The sequence below is a fragment of the Haliotis asinina genome, chromosome 12 (assembly GCF_037392515.1).
Source record: "Haliotis asinina isolate JCU_RB_2024 chromosome 12, JCU_Hal_asi_v2, whole genome shotgun sequence".
In the NCBI taxonomy this organism is placed as follows: domain Eukaryota; kingdom Metazoa; phylum Mollusca; class Gastropoda; order Lepetellida; family Haliotidae; genus Haliotis; species Haliotis asinina.
The window spans coordinates 48,069,397-48,087,612 of record NC_090291.1 but is presented as its reverse complement, the minus strand read 5'-3'; the positions used below and the strand labels follow the sequence as shown (position 1 = coordinate 48,087,612).

The following is an 18,216-nucleotide window of genomic DNA, read 5'->3' as shown; positions in this document are numbered from 1 at the left end:
AGCAAGTCTGAATTTTTCTTAGATCAAGGAACCTCCTGAGCTTCCGTTTCATTAAAGTGGCAGTATTTGATACTATTAAAACAATATTAACAGAGAAAAGCGTACTAAGAATGATGATATAGATTTCATCACTCGGTGTATTACATCAAACTCTCTCATGCTCGGACATGCAGCGGTATATAACGGGTGCAGGCTAAAACGTCACCACAGCAAAACGGCACCTGGCGAAAACGTCACCGTTTGGACAGAACGGAACAGTATATAACACAAACAGTTGGAGGTGCAGTCTGTATACACAGTGCCATTCACAAAGTGGCAACATGTAACATGTGTTATATTTGGGATTACACGTCGTCCTCAGTAAACAAGGGATTCTAGTATTTTGTAGCGTTGAGTCCCACTCAGGATTCGAACGAACGCCCATAGAATTGGGCACCCGATCGTCAGCACACAATGCCAACCACCACGACTTCCACAAAAGTCGGACTGTCGGATATTAAGTGTTAAGGTTTCCCAAACGTATCAACAGTTTTGCATCGACATACAGCGAGCACTGCGGTTATAACGAGCGCAAAGAAACTATTCTCTTTAGGTGACCACTTCAGTAATAATACGGTGTGTGGTGAAAATGGGTTTTCTTTCTGCCATTTTCTTTTCATGGTCGCATAAAATGTGAAAAATGCATGACAATCATGAGTCTGTTCACATGATCAATGTTAGATGAAAATATATTGAGTCGGCTACAATACCCTCTTTCACCGTGCATATTCCCAGAAGTTCATTCCAATTTCTTTCAGAGGATACACTATTCTCATACTACTTTAACTTCTTCCGGAGGCATGGGGAAGGGTTTTTTTTCTTTCTTTATTAATTATTCCCAAACCCTGTTACAAAACGGAGCACCCCCACCCAGGGGAAGTGTAGGGACCCAATAGTATACATATATGAAGAAACGGTTTAGCGAGAGATGCGAACTGAATAATGTAGGGTAAGAGACACATTTAGGCATGTGGAAGTTGAAGTACTAAGTAAGGATAAGAAATATGGACGAAAAAATCAATATAAATAAAGAAGTTGCCCATCCATAAATTATAGTTACGTCATGCTTGTGACATATATACAGTATGGTTCAAAATTATTGAGAATAGCTAAAGCATTTCATATTATTAAACGAGAACAAATCAGATAAAATTGAATGTATTGTGAAAGTGAACTGACCTTTTCATGTTGTGTAGGTAACAATTTAATATTTTATCAAGTCTCCTTGAGCTTCACGGCACAGTCTAAGACGGGTAGGCATACTTCCTATCAGAGAGGTTAGTGTCTCGTGAGTTATGCTGTCCCAGTATCGGACCACTTCTCTCTTCATGTCTTCAATTTTTGTCAACCCCTTTTGATTCACACATTCCTTCATCATCCCCCAAATGTTCTCAATGGGATTTAAGTCAGGACTGTATGCAGGAAATTGTAATGCAGTCACATTTTTCTCCTGAAACCACTGCTTGGCATGTTTTGCGGTGTGTTTAGGATCATTATCTTGCTGCAAAATCCAGTCATTTCCATAAAACACATGTGCACTTGGAAGGAGAAAATTATCTAATATGTTAGTGTAGCGTTGACTTGTCAGATTTCCCTCAAACACACACAGCGAGGTCGTTCCTAATAAGGGTATCCCTCCCCATACATGAAACTTTGGGCTGTATTTAGGTCGTCGATACAACGGTGCTGACGCAGACTTTGTCCATATTTTCACATTATCGGGATATACCCATATTGAGCTTTCATCAGTAAAAATCACATTTTCCCAGTCAAAGTTTTCATGTGCCAAACACCACTCAACACGCCTGTCTTTATGTTCTTGTTTCATGAGAGGAGAAGGAATTCCAGTCTTTTTCTCCCATCCAAGATCAATCAAATTTCTTCTAACTGTAGATTTTGATACAACTGTTGATCCCCTTTCTATCATTTCATACCTGATGTTGGAGATGCTTGCCCTTTGCTTTTTAGACGCTAAAATTCCCAGCCGGACGCGATCTGAGAAGTCCAATTTTCTAGGTCTCCCTGCTCCTTTCTGGTGCCCAAAATCCTTTCCCTCTTTAAAATTCTTCCTAATCCTATACACAGTAGAAAGAGGAGTTCCTGTTCTCTCTGCCAGTGTATTTACATCATCAATTCCTTGATTACACAACTCAAAAATCAACCTTCTTTTATCTTCAGCAGACATTGTTGACAGTGCTGAGGAAAATGACGTCTGCTACAAATTCAGGGGAGGTAACTCTAATTGTACTATACTCAGTAGGCCAAGATGAGTTACCTCCTTTATACCATTACTTAGTTTTAAGTATCAGTGAATCAGTTGAGGTGTTAGGATAGCTCAAAGTAAGAAGAAAGATTCTCAATAATTATGAACCAGACTATAATTATGTGTAGCAAATTCGCCCTTGACATCTTGTTCGTGGCCACATGCTCGATTCCTTATTTAAATAACCGATGTATTACATTATGAAGGGGGAAGGAAATTGTCAAATATCTATAATTTCCCGAGACTTCTTACAAAAATCCGGTTCCCGTGGTGAAATATAATTTCGAGAGACTAAGTCTAAAAATTGTAAAATTACGAACTGTCCGTCTTTTAGTACAACAACAGATACTTCCGGTTTCTTCACAAAGCTTTATTGGTGAACTAGATCTAACAACAAATATGGGTAAAAAACACAAGAAACACAAATCAGAAAAGAAATCACTTGATGCAGAAGGTGAGGAAACTTTATGATAGATTAGCCTGTACCTACAACTGATTTACTTTCGTTCTAGCGGCATTTGTAGCAACGTGAACAGGGGAAATAACCGTAGCGTCTTTGGGTACATTGACTAGTTTACAGACTATCAAGTTTGTGCTCCTTTCACAAAGTTCTCCCAGTCGGTTAGATAGAGTGATAGAGTTTTCCGGGTGTAGTTTGAGCTGCGCTAAATGTGTCACTCGTTCCAATGCTGACAGAACACCCTATGTTGTATAGTGATCCATTGTATTAGCTCCGTGTGATTCACAGTTGTGAGGGTAGGAAGTTATTTTAATAAGATAATTCAAACTAATTCAGGGTAGATTTGTACACTTATGACCTGAATATACCTAGATTATTGGTGAATGTTGGAAAATGCCTCAGGGAATTCTTTCCAAAAGTTCCCACGGTCCACTGGATAATAAGCGTTGGCTGATTGGATGAACTCATTATAACCAGTCTGCCTTCATGTTGACAATATCATTTTTCATCCTCCATGCATTAATGACCGAAATCCAAAGAAACTACATTAATCCCATAAGTGGCTTCAGTTCTTCTTATCGTACATGTCATTTTGCAGGTTTTTATTATGTTTTGTTTTTGTTTTTGTTCAATGCAATTGTGTAGCAATTCAGGTATAGAAATGGGCATGGACCCTATTGAAGTATTATGCTAGACTAAGTCAATTTGGCTCCTGTTCGTATTTTCTTAAAGGCATTTCTGAAAATGGTCAGCTGACTACACCTAACATAGTCCATGATGGACATATATTATTTATTCTTAAATAATTCCATCGAGATTATGGAGAACAATATATGGTCACATCACCCTAAACTCTGAATGCAAACCCTAATTCTTACCCTAAACCAAACCCTGACCCTAAGATTAGCCCTAACCCTAATGCAAACCCTAAACCTTAAGCTAACCCTAACCCTAACCCTAACCCTAACCCTAACCCTAACCCTAACCCTAACCCTAACCCTAACCCTAACCAAATGTAAACTTGTTTGCTCTCAAAGATGTCAGAAGGTATCCGGTATTCTGTAATCGTGCCCAATATACTGTAAATCATGAAATTTTTGTGAGCATGATATTTTTGCGAAAATCTCGAATGACTTAAGCTCTCAAAAATATCATGACGCAATTTGCTGGTAGAATGCAATGAATAATCAGCAAACAACCTGTCCTAACTTCACTTTATTATTCACCACTTCATATAAATTAACAACAGATCTAGACAATACATATATTAAGCAATGACAACAACACGAAGAATGACTAATTAATAGCATTACTCTTACTCACATGTCACATGTCAAACAATCGATACCTGAACAAAAGTCACTCAGTCAGTACGTCCCATACTCCAGACAGGTGCCAATCATGCAACACACATTTCTTGGAGACTGTTTGAAAGGCCGAGACCATCCAGCAGGCGTGGATAGCTTTCATGACACTTATCTGGAGATCAACAGCTTCGCCGACACTGACTAAACTGGTCCTTAATCAGTGCCAATTTATTAGAGTCATTTAATTTAATCCCTTTGACCTGTTTTAAGCTTATATGGCCTATGCAGCAAGGGTTGTTTTTAGGAAAACATCACTGATTGCATACATGCGGAAGTACTCCACTAAATGATGTTCAAGATTAGCGGAAAACTTTAATATGTGATTGGATTTACTTCAAATAAAACTTTCAGATGCAAGTAAGATTTGAAACTGTCAAACTAAACTATATTTTGAGAATTAGGCAAGTCGCAAAAATATCATGACGCAAAAACGTCTGTTGGTTGCCACTCGCAAATTTCATGATTTACAGTATTTACAGCATGACATGGAAATTTTTATTTTTACCATCTCCCATATCATCATTGTTAGCTGGATAAAACATCGTTCCCATGTATTAACAAATGATCAACATGACTGATGCTTATTCAACAGTCCTCTGATGGTGAAGCACAGCAATATCGTTTTCAATGATGATGCAATTAAGTGGTCCCTCAGCATTTGGACATGCAATATCTATCATGTAATTACAAATCATGCTGATGTTTCTACTTGTTCAATATCATATGTTATGAAAATCAGATGAATAAGTGCATGTAATATATTGTACATTATTACCATCTACATCTGTTGCATATCTGTTAACATGAGTATGCTTTAACTTTTCTTGTCCTGCAGGAGAGATGCCAACCACTGCGATTTTAGCAGGTTTTCTCTGATTTTCAGATACAAAATCATTTCTCCTGTTTGTGTTTAAAAACTCCAAATTTAAAAAAAAATTATGAAAATATTTTTTTTGTAGCATACAAATCACCAATGATATATTTGAGTTGGCACCGTTGAAAGCATTTGGAAGGTTAGCATGTAATCTTTTCGGTTTTGACCGTGTATATTGATGTTACTCACAACAAACTTTCACAAAGATGGTTGATAGATTGATAGTTCGAGAACTGGCTTCAGCATGTTCATATGAATCAAAGCAGTATTAATGTGAATGTCAAGAAGCTTTGTTTCAGCCCAAAACATCAACATAGATGAGCCCCTTTGAAGTTATTTATTGTTTCTATCATCTGTCCACAGAAACATTTTGAAACTTCTATATATCTGTGTGAAGATAGTTGCCAACATTGTTCAATCAAGTTTGTTGACATTCTCTGTCAGAGTGACTGATGTTCCTTGGTGCTGGAGAAAAACAGAGACATCTGAAGCTTATTTAATTCATACCACTTAAAGATAATACGGTTGGCACCAGAATTAATAGGTTAATCGGTTAATCAGAACTCACAACAGATATTTTTAGGCCTCAGGCCAGGCTTTCAGCATGGCACTTACGACCATCCTAATGCTAAGAGAACTTCAAAATGCGAGGTCTTGGTGTCCCCACAGTGAAATTTCTGGAATATTGCCAAAAGTGGTTTAAAACCATACTCACTCATTTTGTTCTTTTCAGAGAGTTATTCACAAGAGGTTGTAGAGAAGCCCTTGAAGCTAGTGTTGAAAGTTGGAGGTTCACAGCCCACGGAGACAATACAGGATGTGTATACACACTCACCTCACCATGAGGAGAAGAAGCATAAGCACAAGAAGAAGAAAAAGAAGAAGGATAAGGATAGGGATAAAGATAAGGACAAGGACAGACACAAACATGATGGGGTAGATAAGCTTCACCAATGATACAATGTGGTTAGATGTAAACATCAACAAAACATTTTAAACAATGATAAAGGATGATGAATGTTGGGTGTGGAGAGTCCTTAGATTGGTGACCATGTTTGGCAGCTTTACTCCTGAAAGTTTCAGGGACTTCAGTCCTGCCCCACAACAAAGCATATGAGATACATGTGGTCTCACCTTAGGATATACTCAAAATTGCTTTTGTTCACCCAGCAGAAAATCTTCTAGCAGCTTGGGTTGTCCAGGGTAATAATAATCAGTGCTGGTATTGCTATATGATGAAGGGAGTGGCATGTGGACACAAGATTATATATCAGGTGACTCTCCTCGTCAAACTCCAGTACATGAACAGATCTTTTTGGTGTCACATGTTGATGTCACAAGATGTTGTCAGCACACCAAACTGCACCTTGTGTTTGAGTTGTACAAGGCCGTGTATCATGTAAAAAAAACAGATCACACAATTTTATTGCAAATAATTGGATTGTGTTTGTGTGGATTTGTTCAGGGTTGCTTTATAGTTAAGTTCGTATCTATTTTGAAGGGTTATTCAGGGTGGTTGCATTACTCATGGGTTTGCTATATATGCAGCAATATGCTGTAAACACATCAGCATTATCACTAAGAAATCAGGCCTTTGTGTAACTGAATGGCCTTTTATCAGCCATATGTTAATGTAAAACTCTCAGATCTCTGATGACTGTGTCATGATAAGCAACACATTTCTGCAAAATGTAATGGAAACATGTGCACAAAGTGTGATGTGAAGAAAATATGACAATACATGTTACGCAGGGATTAGTGATGTAGAAAGGTACATAAGGCTTAGAGTGTGTAATGAGTGTGTTCATAGATTGTAGGACTCTATTTCATTTTTTTTACATACAGTAAAACTTGGGAAGATCTGTGTAGGATTTGTTCTCCAGCAACCCATGCTTGTCGTAAGAGGCAACTAACGGGATTGGATGGTCAGACTTGCTGACTTGGTTGACACATGTCATCAGTTCCCGATTTCATTGATCTATATGCTCATGCTGTTGATCATTTACAACCATCGCCATATAGCTGGAATGTTGCTGAGCATGGTGTAAAACTAAACTCGCTCAACTTTGAGACAGAATTTGGCATGTGATTGTGACTTAAGTACTTGGTTCGACTTTTCAGTAATTAGATGAACATATACATGTTTCTTGTACCTTAATCAAGTTCTGATGACAGATGTACAAGGGCTGTTCTTCACTTCTGTGTTTGGTGAATTGAACCATGAATTCATTTTAGCCCAATAAATTGCTCACTGACACAAAATCTAACATATTTCAACAAAACAAACTTTTGCACAGTCAACAGACGATTTGCTGCATAATTTTGAACACCGGAACAAATACGCTGTTTGACAAACGGTCACTGTGCTATTGTTACTTTTCATTAACAGCGCAGTTAAAACAGTCAAACAGACCATAGTGATGAGTAGAATAAAGTATTTATGAATTTTTCAAATAGGAGTGGTTTTGCTTAAGCTTAGGCATTATTTGGCAAAGTGTGATTTTCAGTGTGGAATATTTCCAAACCTGGCTGGATTATAATCAGCAGTCTTCTATTCTCAGTTTCATAGTAGTACTGTCACTGGCTATAGTCATGACAAGCTAACACTGTCAGCATTGTCAAAACATCACTAGTTTGTTATTGTTTCAGTGAATATTATGAATAATACTTCATCTGCTGACTTGACTTAAATTCATGAACCAATATTTGTACTCATTGCCATGTGCATGTGATTGTATCATATTAATGACTCAGTTGATTCATTGCTGCCCTAATATCTATTTATTGTATTGAAGCCATTTAATTCCCTGATGTGTTCACACTCACAGGAGGGCAGCAGCAGCAAGAGAAAGGCAGAGACGTATGTGGGAGGTGATGAGGGCACAGACTTGCTCCAAGAGGAACCCCCTGAGAAACAGCCTCACATTGTCATCCCCCCACCCCAGGTGGTGGAACCGGTCAAGATGGAGGTAGAGGAACATGATATTGGTAGGGAGCCACGACAGTGTACGATACAAGGCGAGGACAGCAATGCTATACTAAGACAGTGTCTACACTACATACAGAAGAAATTACAGGGGTAAGACAGTGCTGAAACCATTCCTGTCATGCTTTAAATGGCTGTTGTACAAGGTTACTTTGATGTGTCAGATAAACATTACCTGTCCTGAATATATGTAAGAGAAAGTTCGTACCAAACAGTGTTTGTTGTTTTAGAAAGGTCTTGACTGGTATCTTCACCTACTAAGTCAGTAAGTGACTAAAGGTGTTGCCATTCTTAGTGATAAACACATTTAATTCATAGGTCTCGACTTTCCATATTTGTGGAACTGGAAGCCATGGTGGCTGAATGGTTTAGGAGCCTGACTGTGAGTGTGTGGGTTTGAGTCCTACTGATCCTAGTGATTCAACTGAATAAATGTACTAGAATCTGTGCTTTCCTGAGAAAGTGTAATCCCAAGTATAGTGTATGTTACATTTCACTCCTTTCTGAATGGTTTGTGTTTTCACAGACACTGCTTGTTGTTTCAGGAAAGACTTGAATGGTTTCTTCGCGTACCCAGTGACTGATGCCATCGCCCCTGGCTACTCTAGTATCATCTCCTACCCCATGGACTTTAGCACCATCCTCTCCAAGATTGAAGATGACGAATACCGGAATGTCATGGAGTACAAGGTAGTGCAGGAATATGCCTAGGTTTCAGGAATAAGAGCAGCTTCATGGGGCAAGGGAGATAACTGACTGGAAAAGTCTAGTTTCCACCCTTGCCCAACTATGCTTGGTTTTTGGAGTTTAGAGGTGCTTTTTGGGGTATCTATTGTAACTATTTTCACCCAGGAATATTATATGATTGTGCTTAGTGTAATGAAGTAAAACAAAATACTGAACCAGTTTCCACTTAATTATTCCTTTATTGCTTTTCAGTTGTTAGCTATGAACTCCATGTCTTCCTTTGAATTTAAGAAGTTTCATTGTCCTTCGCCACAGAAGTGCATCATAATTTTCACATTTATAAATCCTGTGGTCTCTGATTATATTAGAAATGTCTGGAATTTCAGAAAGATTTCATCACTATGTGCAACAATGCTATGACATACAACCGACCAGAAACTATCTACTATAAGGAAGCCAAAAGGTTGATGCAGTCAGGCCTGAAGCTTCTCAGCAAGGTAATGATATGAGCTGCTCATTAGTCATGGGGGGAACATGGGCTGATGTACTTTCAGTGTTTGTTTATGTTCTCTGAGCCTGAAGCTTCTCAGCAAGGTAGTGATATAAGCTGCTCATTAGTCATGGGGGGAACATGGGCTGATGTACCCACAATGTTTGTTCATGTTCCCTGAGCCTGAAGCTTCTCAGCAAGGTAACGATATGAGCTGTGCATTAGTCATTGAGGGGAACATGGGCTGTTGTACCCTCAATGTTTGTTTATGTTCTCTGAGCCTGAAGCTTCTCAGCAAGGTAATGATATGAGCTGCTCATTAGTCATGGGGGGAACATGGGCTGATGTACCTTCAATGTTTGTTCATGTTCCCTGAGCCTGAAGCTTCTCAGCAAGGTAGCGATATGAGCTGCTCATTAGTCATGGGGGGAACATGGGCTGATGTACCCTCAATGTTTGTTTCTTTTCCCTGAGCCTGAAACTTCTCGATAACGATATGAGCTGCTCATTAGTCATGGGGGGGAACATGGGCTGTTGTACCCTCAATGTTTGTTTATGTTCTCTGAGCCTGAAGCTTCTCAGCAAGGTAACGATATGAGCTGCTCATTAGTCATGGGGGAAACATGGGCTGATGTATCCTCAATGTTTGTTTCTTTTCCCTGAGCCTGAAACTTCTCGATAACGATATGAGCTGCTCATTAGTCATGGGGGGAACATGGGCTGATGTACCTTCAATGTTTGTTCATGTTCCCTGAGCCTGAAGCTTCTCAGCAAGGTAACGATATGAGCTGTGCATTAGTCATTGAGGGGAACATCGGCTGATGTACCCTCAATGTTTGTTTCTTTTCCCTGAGTCTGAAGGAAGTCACCCTACCCTTGTTCATGATCACTGTCATGTACAGGTGTAATATCGATATTTAAATAGAGTTATGCCCAAACCTAACCAAATATGCACAAATGTATTTCATACCAGAGTCTTTCGAACATGCCTCTGCTTTCAGGAAAAAATACTGAACATGAAGAAGACCCTGAGCTTCATGGCCAACATCACTCTAGAGGAGATCGGCTTTCATGAGAACGGCACAGTTGCTGAGATGGTGACGGTCATCGATGAGGAAGAACAGAGGAGGAAGGAGCTGAAGAAAATACAGAAGTCAAAGAGGTGAAGCTTGAGTGATGATGTAGGGGTACAGTGTCAGATTCTGTGACAGAACATTCTTAGTTGATGGTTGAGACTACAGTGTGAATGTTCAGCCATAGAAGCTTCTACAATGTGATAGGCACAGATTGTCTGTCGCAGAATGACGACAGTATTACATTCTATCATAGAAAAGGTCTACCTGGAAGAATGAGACTACCTATAATTAACATAGAATTATGTTCAATATTTTCTATCAGGTTTGTAATGTAATACTGATGTGTTTAGTGAATAATGGAAATAGCAAGCTAATCAAGTCATCACATACAATAGTGTAATTATACACTGTCATTATACAGTTAGAAACTACTCAAAACATGTGAAGAATGAATTTCTTTTAGGGCAAATCAAGTCTTTGTACTTTTCAGTGAAGAGGTGTTCGGAACTTTATATAGAATGAGGACGTGAAACTACTCTTGCTTTCTTAATGCTGAATGTTAACTGGCATTTAGAATGATGCTTGTCATTGTAGCTTGACCAGGTTTGAAGCCATTCCAGACAACATGTCCCCCGAACAGATCCTAGCCCAGGCCCAGGCTGCAGCCAAGGAGGTGAAGGAGGAACTTACTCTACGGAAAGACAAGAGCAAGGTAACCATAGTAACACCGGCCTGTGGTAGAATTTTTGTTCTTTTGACATTTTTGAAGTGTTAGATGTTCATGAAGTGTTAGATGTTCATGAAGTGTTAGATGTTCATGAAGTGTTAGATGTTCATGAAGTGTTAGATGTTCATGAAGTGTTAGATGTTCATGAAGTGTTAGATGTTCATGAAGTGTTAGATGTTCATGAAGTGTTAGATGTTCATGAAGTGTTAGATGTTCATGAAGTGTTAGATGTTCATGAAGTGTTAGATGTTCATGAAGTGTTAGATGTTCATATGCTGACAAACTATGATGATGAGACAAACTTATTTCTGAGAGAATGATGTGAGATAAAATGGAAGAAACATTATGTGGTGTGATTGACAGATGACAATAGAGACATGTCTGTATTACCTCTTGCGCGAAAGCTAAGTTGACAATTTTCATGTTGAACAGTTTGGATTCCTGAGAAGGAGGAAGGATGGAGCTACAACTCTTACAGTAGTCAACCCAGACAATGATGGCAAAGGTACGTTGGCAGAGCCATGACATGGGGAAATTACAGTGTAGGGGCACTGGGTTAGAATCAGGCCATAGTGGTGTATCAGGTGGTGAACTTTGTCAATGTGGATCATTGTTTGTCGTCTCCATCACTGGTTGTCTTGTTAGATTCTATTGTCTACTGCCCAGTATTGCATCATTAAACTACATTTCATTGTGTTTGTTTATTTGTGCTCCAGTGAGTGAAACAGAGAAGGTTGTGGCTCTAGGTGAACTGACCGGGAAACTGACTACTGGATCTGGCAATCTGGCCGGCTTTAAAGAAGACAAAAGAAACAAAATATCACCAGGTATGAGACATGTTTGAAAAGAGAGAGAGAAAGCCCTCTGTTGCAAAACTGTAACACTGGAAAAAGGGAGGTAATTTGGATAAGTTATCTCCTTGATGTGGGGAAACCGTGACACGTTCATCTTATGAAATTTTACAGCTTGAAAAATTGCAGAAAGTTGTATTTTGATTCCTTTATTGTAATAATTCATCCCCCTTTTGTTGAACCTCATCCAAAATTGTCTCTCAAATGTTACATCTCTGCTCATGTTTAATCCATAACTGTTTGATTCTTGGATGAGTCATAAAGTTGTGTCCACTTGCTCTTCAGTCACCTACCTCAACTACGGACCCTTCAGTAGCTATGCCCCACAGTATGACTCGGCGTTCTCCAGTGTCTCCAAGGATGAGTCCGACCTGCTGCTGTCTACGTATGGGGACGAGACAGGGGCGCAGTATGCCAAGAGGTAAACTGACAGCTACATCAGGTTATGTGTAGAGTTGTGTCTTGTTGTTGTACTGGACTCTTTGTTGTAAGCAGTACTCTTCGACTGGGTGAGAATAGGTTCCCAGCACCTTGCTGTGTCCAGGAGGAACCCGTGAAGATTCATGCTATTAATGTTGCTTATGCTATAAGATTGTAATCGGGATCAGACTCACTGACTTGGTTGACAGGTGTCATCGTATCCTGGTTGCATACATCAGTGTTCATGTTATTGATCACTGGATTGCCTGATTCAGACTTGATTGTTTACAGACTGCTGAGTGTGGCATTGAACAACAAACCAATAATTGTCTGGGAGTGGCCAGACTGGTCATTATGTCTGGCTCATTGATTTCATTCATGGCTGTATACCTCTGCTGTCATGTGGGATATTGATTATGTTGTCTATCACTGGTTGTTAGAGGTATGATATGCTGACCTCAGATGTGTCTACCCCAGGGAGCTGCATCTCACTTCACCTGCTTTACCCAACCTCACCTACTTCACCTTGCTTCACCTACCTTATGCAGCTTCACCTCACCTGCTTTACCCAACCTCACCTACTTCACCTTGCTTCACCTACCTTATGCAACTTCACCTCACCTGCTTTACCCAACCTCACCTACTTCACCTACCTTATGCAACTTCACCTCACCTGCTTTACCCAACCTCCCCTACTTCACCTTGCCTCACTTCAACCTCCCCACCTCACCTCTACTCGCCTCGCCTCGCCTCGCCTCACCTCCAGCAATTCAGGCTATGGTAGTGTAGATCATGCAGACGTCAATGAGAAATCCTGTTATTTTCAGTGTAATGAGTTTTGTGGAGAATGCGGAGGACTACGGGGTGAAGATGGTGGATGTCCTTCTGGATGTCCTCACTAAGGGGGAACACAGCAAGACAAAGAGGCTGCTGGAACAGGTGACTCACTCTTCTACATACATTTTAACACTTAGGTGTCCATACACCATTTTCATACAGATTATGCAAATGTTGTAAAATTATTGCAAATGTCTTACATACACAACTATAATTTAAGATTAATGTTAACAAGTCATTATTGTATACCAAGGACTGATGTTATTGCATCCTTGTATCATCATCACCCACTGAAGCTGAACAGGACAAGACGTAGTGCTGAAAATTGTCATTAAACAAAGAAGACACTATCATAAATGGTTTTCATGTCTTCACTTTTTGTCAAATGTTTTATCAAATTAATGTAGCCCTAAAACTTTGCTATAGATTTGTTCCAGCTGAGATAGGATGTTTAATCATGTATTGTAACAATGTAAAAAGTGTCATGTTGGGTTGTGTTAACTCTCGGTGGTGATATATGTGATGTTCTGACTCAGCTATTTTAATCTGCAGAAGAAGAAAGTGGAAGCTGACAAGAAGGCTGAAGAGGAGAAACAGAGAGAGAAAGAAGTATGTCAACAGCTGTTGTTGAGGTCTATATTTAATCAGTGGTGCCCAGGGCAGTGGTTCACAAAGACTGTGAATGTTAACGTGTGGGAGTTACAATCACGTGAGAGCTACGATTACTATGTGGAATGTGCCTCTGGACTCAGAGTGTTTTATTAAGTGCCTTAGTTAGAAAGTATTATGAAGTATGGTCAGATAACTTCATCTTGAATGATTTGAAGTTATGATTGTTATTTTTAAACTCTATCGAGTGTTACCATCTGTGGAGTCTGTGAGTGAGTGATTTTTGATGCTCATCAGTTTAATACAACTATACATACCAAGGTGTCAGTAATGAGAACAAACACATTCTTCACAAATGTAGGTGAGCATAGTACGATGATTACTAGTTTTGTTACCTAATCAGTCTGTCTGTGATTTATTGTGAGAAGAGGTTAGCAAATAGTTAATCGCATCACAACTGAGAGTGCTTTATGTTTTCTTTCAGGCAAAATTTAAGAAGAGCATTGATTTCAACTCCCTTAGAAGTCTTGGTGACCTTGGACTTGATGTCTCTTTTGTGGACTATTTTGGTGAGTAGACTGAATAATCTTGGGATAACTGAACCAGTGTTTGCCTAGGCATAAACATTTAGGAGTCACAAGATTGTCTGCTGTGGTTCCATAAATTTTCAAAAGTTTGAATCATGAAAATGAGCAACTGTAAGTATGGTTATAAGGAGTCTGAGTTTATTAATAAATAATTATGAGTGACACTTTCTGTGTGTGTTCCAGAGAAGGAGATAGGCAATGACAAGTTGCAAGCCCGCTTGGACCAGACAGCGGGGCTCATCACAGACCTCCAACAGACGCAGAAGGAGAGATTGAGTCAGAAGCCACCTGCTCACCTTGGTCTGGTCCTGGGGCCATCAGACAGAGAAGCTGAGCTTGGTGAGTACAGGATGACGCTGGATATGGTCATAGATATTTTCTGAACATATACACCATTGGTCTTGGGGGCTAGGAATGGCTCAGTTGTTGTGTAGTCAGACCTGGTGACATGATTCACAACATAAACCATTCAGAAATTGATAATGAACAATTATGATTGCTGATTATCTAACTTTCTTTGAGCAGAGAGAGAAAATCTGTAACACACTGACCGATAAGTTAAATGTTGTTCAAATCAGCATAAAATCAAGTTCACTTTTATTTGGTGTTTTAAGACTGAGCTCAATGGTATTCCAGTCTTTGAACTTCTGCTGGAGATTCCCCTTTTGTTAACAACCTCTCATGTCGTGTATCCAGGTTGAACATTTCATTCATATCTCTGCTTATGTAGGTGGAAATAATTTGTCATAATTATGTATACATTTCATCTATACTAAGTGCTAAGTGTTGTCACTTCCACGAATATGTCATTATATTGCCTCATTGTTAGGACAGCATATGATGTAACTGATGATTAACTGATGAGGGAATTAACCTTCTTTGAAACTGATACAAAAGATTATCTCTGCCTGCTCTGGATGTCATTTCTTTTTGAGACAGGACATTATGTGTAATTTTTCTGTACTAGTTTGTTCTCTAAATGCTTCATTGTTGAGGAGTGTTTTAATTCTGCCCTGAATATTTACGTTCTGTTTTGTGATGGATGTGTACATACAACACTCAGTCAGATTTGTTTATTTTCAGCTGAGAAAGTGTCAAAGGAACTGAAGGCGTTAGCCCGTGAAGCTGCTCCCAAGGACATCGTCAGTGTGAAGGCTGTGCGCTCGGCTTTGGGAATCACCATGCAGCCAGTTGTCTCCCTTCAATCTCAGAACCAGGGCAACAGCAGCCAGGCAGGGGAAGGCATTGACGATGAAATTGCTCAGTCACAGGCAGCCAGTGAGGGCCCAGATAACAATACCATTGACACAGATTTACAGGAGTTTCTGCAACAAGGCTCCACAGTCAGTTCTGCATCTCCAGCCGGCATGGAGACATCATCTTAGAAACACTGTCTGTGTGCATGTGGACAATAAGAAAATGGCATTACAACATCAGTGGAGGGGGGTTGTTTGAGGCATGTTATCACTGCCTGTTTTTCTTCTTTGAACAGAAAATGGCTTTGATTGATTACCAAGTTAATGCCTTATTGATCGTTGTAAAGGGCATCTTTGCTTGTGGTTAGAGGCAGCTAATGGAATTGGAAGGTCATGCTGACTTGATGAATCTAATTTTATTCAAATTATTGAATTGGTGCTCACGATGTCAATCACTTGATTGTCTTGACTGAATTTATGTACGGCAGACTCCTGTCTTTTAGCTGGAATAATGCTAAATGCAGCATGACCAAAACCAAAGCCCGAACAGCATTTACTCCCTGAAAACAGCAAAAACAGAAAACTTGACAGAACTCTTGTTTTGACAGTTATTTGATACCTGCCTGTTCATCAAGTCATTTGACTCGTAATTATGAAACACAGGATGGATTTGAAGAAAAATGCCTTCTTAGATTTAAAAAGGCTGTAAGTGGAAAACTATACTAGCAATGCTTATGAAGTGAGCTGATCAAAGTGGTTGTAAGGTTCACTAATACATTAACTGCTTTAACAAAGCAGTGTTGCCCCAAAACAATGTCTGGAAGCGACTTTATCTGTAGGCTTAAGCCTGAGTCTGGTATACTTTCTTCTGGTGTGCAGTAGTATAGCAGGTCTCAAACAAAGACTAAAACATACCATTGTGTATTGGAATTAACAGAAAAATATGTTTCTGTCTTGTGGATGCTAAAGATTTTACTACAGGCTGAGTCAAAGTGTTTCAGGACACTCTCAACTTTTGATACGTTGTTGTTTCATATTATTAGCAGATTTGAAAAAAATGACTACTGACATTTTGGATGACAGTCCAGAAAATATGAACCAACTTGAAACTATGCACTTTGTTAGGTTGTGAGAAGGTATGGACTGGCTTATTGTTGGTCATTGGTTTGTTTTGATGCATCCATCATTGAAAGTAAATGCTGCCATCTTGACCCATCTTCTAGCAGTTGCATATGACCATGTTTGGAGTTTGGGCAGAAGGCACAGAAACACAGTGGTCTTAGGCACTGCAAATTGCAGTGCAAAGTTACCTCCCTTTGTGATGTCAGGATATTCAGTTTGGGCACAGATTCCTATTTCAGTCCCATAATAACCATTGGTTTGTCAGGCATATACCCCAAGGTGCTAATTTATGCCACATAGCTCCAGATACTTTTTCAAGCAATTGGGTATTTACTCCTATTTCTCTTTATGTAGGGGTAATTGCATGTTTTGAGGTGTAACTAACATTATGTGTACTCCCACTAGCTTAAGGAATTGAGTACATTTTCACAGAGTTTCTTTTCCTTATTTGGTAGTTAATACTATTAAATACATAATACAAATGCTTCTGAATAGGCCTAAGATTTTAGCAATTCTTGTATTGCCAAATAGTCAGAAGCCATTTTCAAACATTTAACGTGGAAGTCACATGACTACTACAGTAAACTCCAGAGAGTGATTACGGCCATAATAGTACATGTATATATAACCATCACTAAACATTTGCTAACGTTGTTATAGAGTTTAGGCGCAACAACAAATTATCATACGCAAGCCAATTTAGTTAGTTGAGTAAAGTATGCAAGGTATTATAGAGCTAGTAAGTTTTGGGTGATTCTTATGGGTTTTTGTACTCCCGTATTTATAATTAATTGAGTAAATGTGTTTTTTATTGAGTAAAATACACAAATACGCACCTTATCTGGAGCTCTGATGCCACCTGCAACCTCTAACAACCAACAGACCAGCTATGATCAACTTTCAGGCTGTTGCTGCTGATCTGTTTAATATGTCTGGGTTTCATGTCACAAGGCGATCATAATCAATACAACATAATGATAAGATAAGATAATAACAACTGATGCAAAGGCATGCTGTAAGCGCCTACAACTAAACTGTTGAACTATTGTCAGTAAATTTGAAACAAATGGGTCTTTAGGCCAGATTTCTAGGTAGTCAAGGAAGGGGCTGATCTGAGGTAAAATTGTCTCGCAACTCATGTACTCCTGTAATGCGCCTCTGCATCCTGTGGTCTCAGTTGCAGGCTATAACTTCCATGTCCTCACCGTGACTTTGTGCCAACATGGTGCTGGAACAGCATTTAGTCGTCATGTTGAGCCTGCCATTGTACGTCTGCTCTGGATGCATGTGTACAGTCTTGTTCCATGTTCATCGTGTCATTACATCTGTATTTATGTGGGTCATGTGATCATCCTTGTCATCCTCTCACTGTGTATCATGTACATTTATGGGATCAGCACATTAAACATGTTTCAACAAGTGACTTGTGTTTTTCAAAATGGAGAAGGAAGACGTCACATCTGCACTGATGTCATGTCACAAATACATGAGTATCCTAGTAATTATCTGTCAGTGAGGCTAACTACCTGGACTAGACACAGGAAAGAGGATGTTTTGTTATCCAGGAATATGGAAGTACAAAACTATTATCTACGCAACTAATTAAGGTCAGCAAATAGTGAAAG

General features: G+C 39.3%; 1 protein-coding gene across 1 annotated transcript; it reads left to right on the top strand.

Moving 5' to 3' along the window:
* Positions 1–2,639: 2,639 nt before the first annotated feature.
* Positions 2,640–18,012, top strand: LOC137258159 (bromodomain-containing protein 7-like). Its single transcript, XM_067795726.1, has 15 exons — positions 2,640–2,756; positions 5,737–5,939; positions 7,832–8,082; positions 8,535–8,679; positions 9,063–9,173; positions 10,168–10,328; positions 10,837–10,954; positions 11,402–11,474; positions 11,686–11,796; positions 12,106–12,241; positions 13,068–13,179; positions 13,630–13,686; positions 14,171–14,255; positions 14,457–14,612; positions 15,357–18,012. Exons 1-15 carry the CDS (start codon positions 2,702–2,704, stop codon positions 15,656–15,658), a joined length of 2,076 nt encoding a protein of 691 aa, XP_067651827.1. The 5' UTR covers positions 2,640–2,701; the 3' UTR covers positions 15,659–18,012.
* The last annotated feature ends 204 nt before the right edge of the window (positions 18,013–18,216 follow it).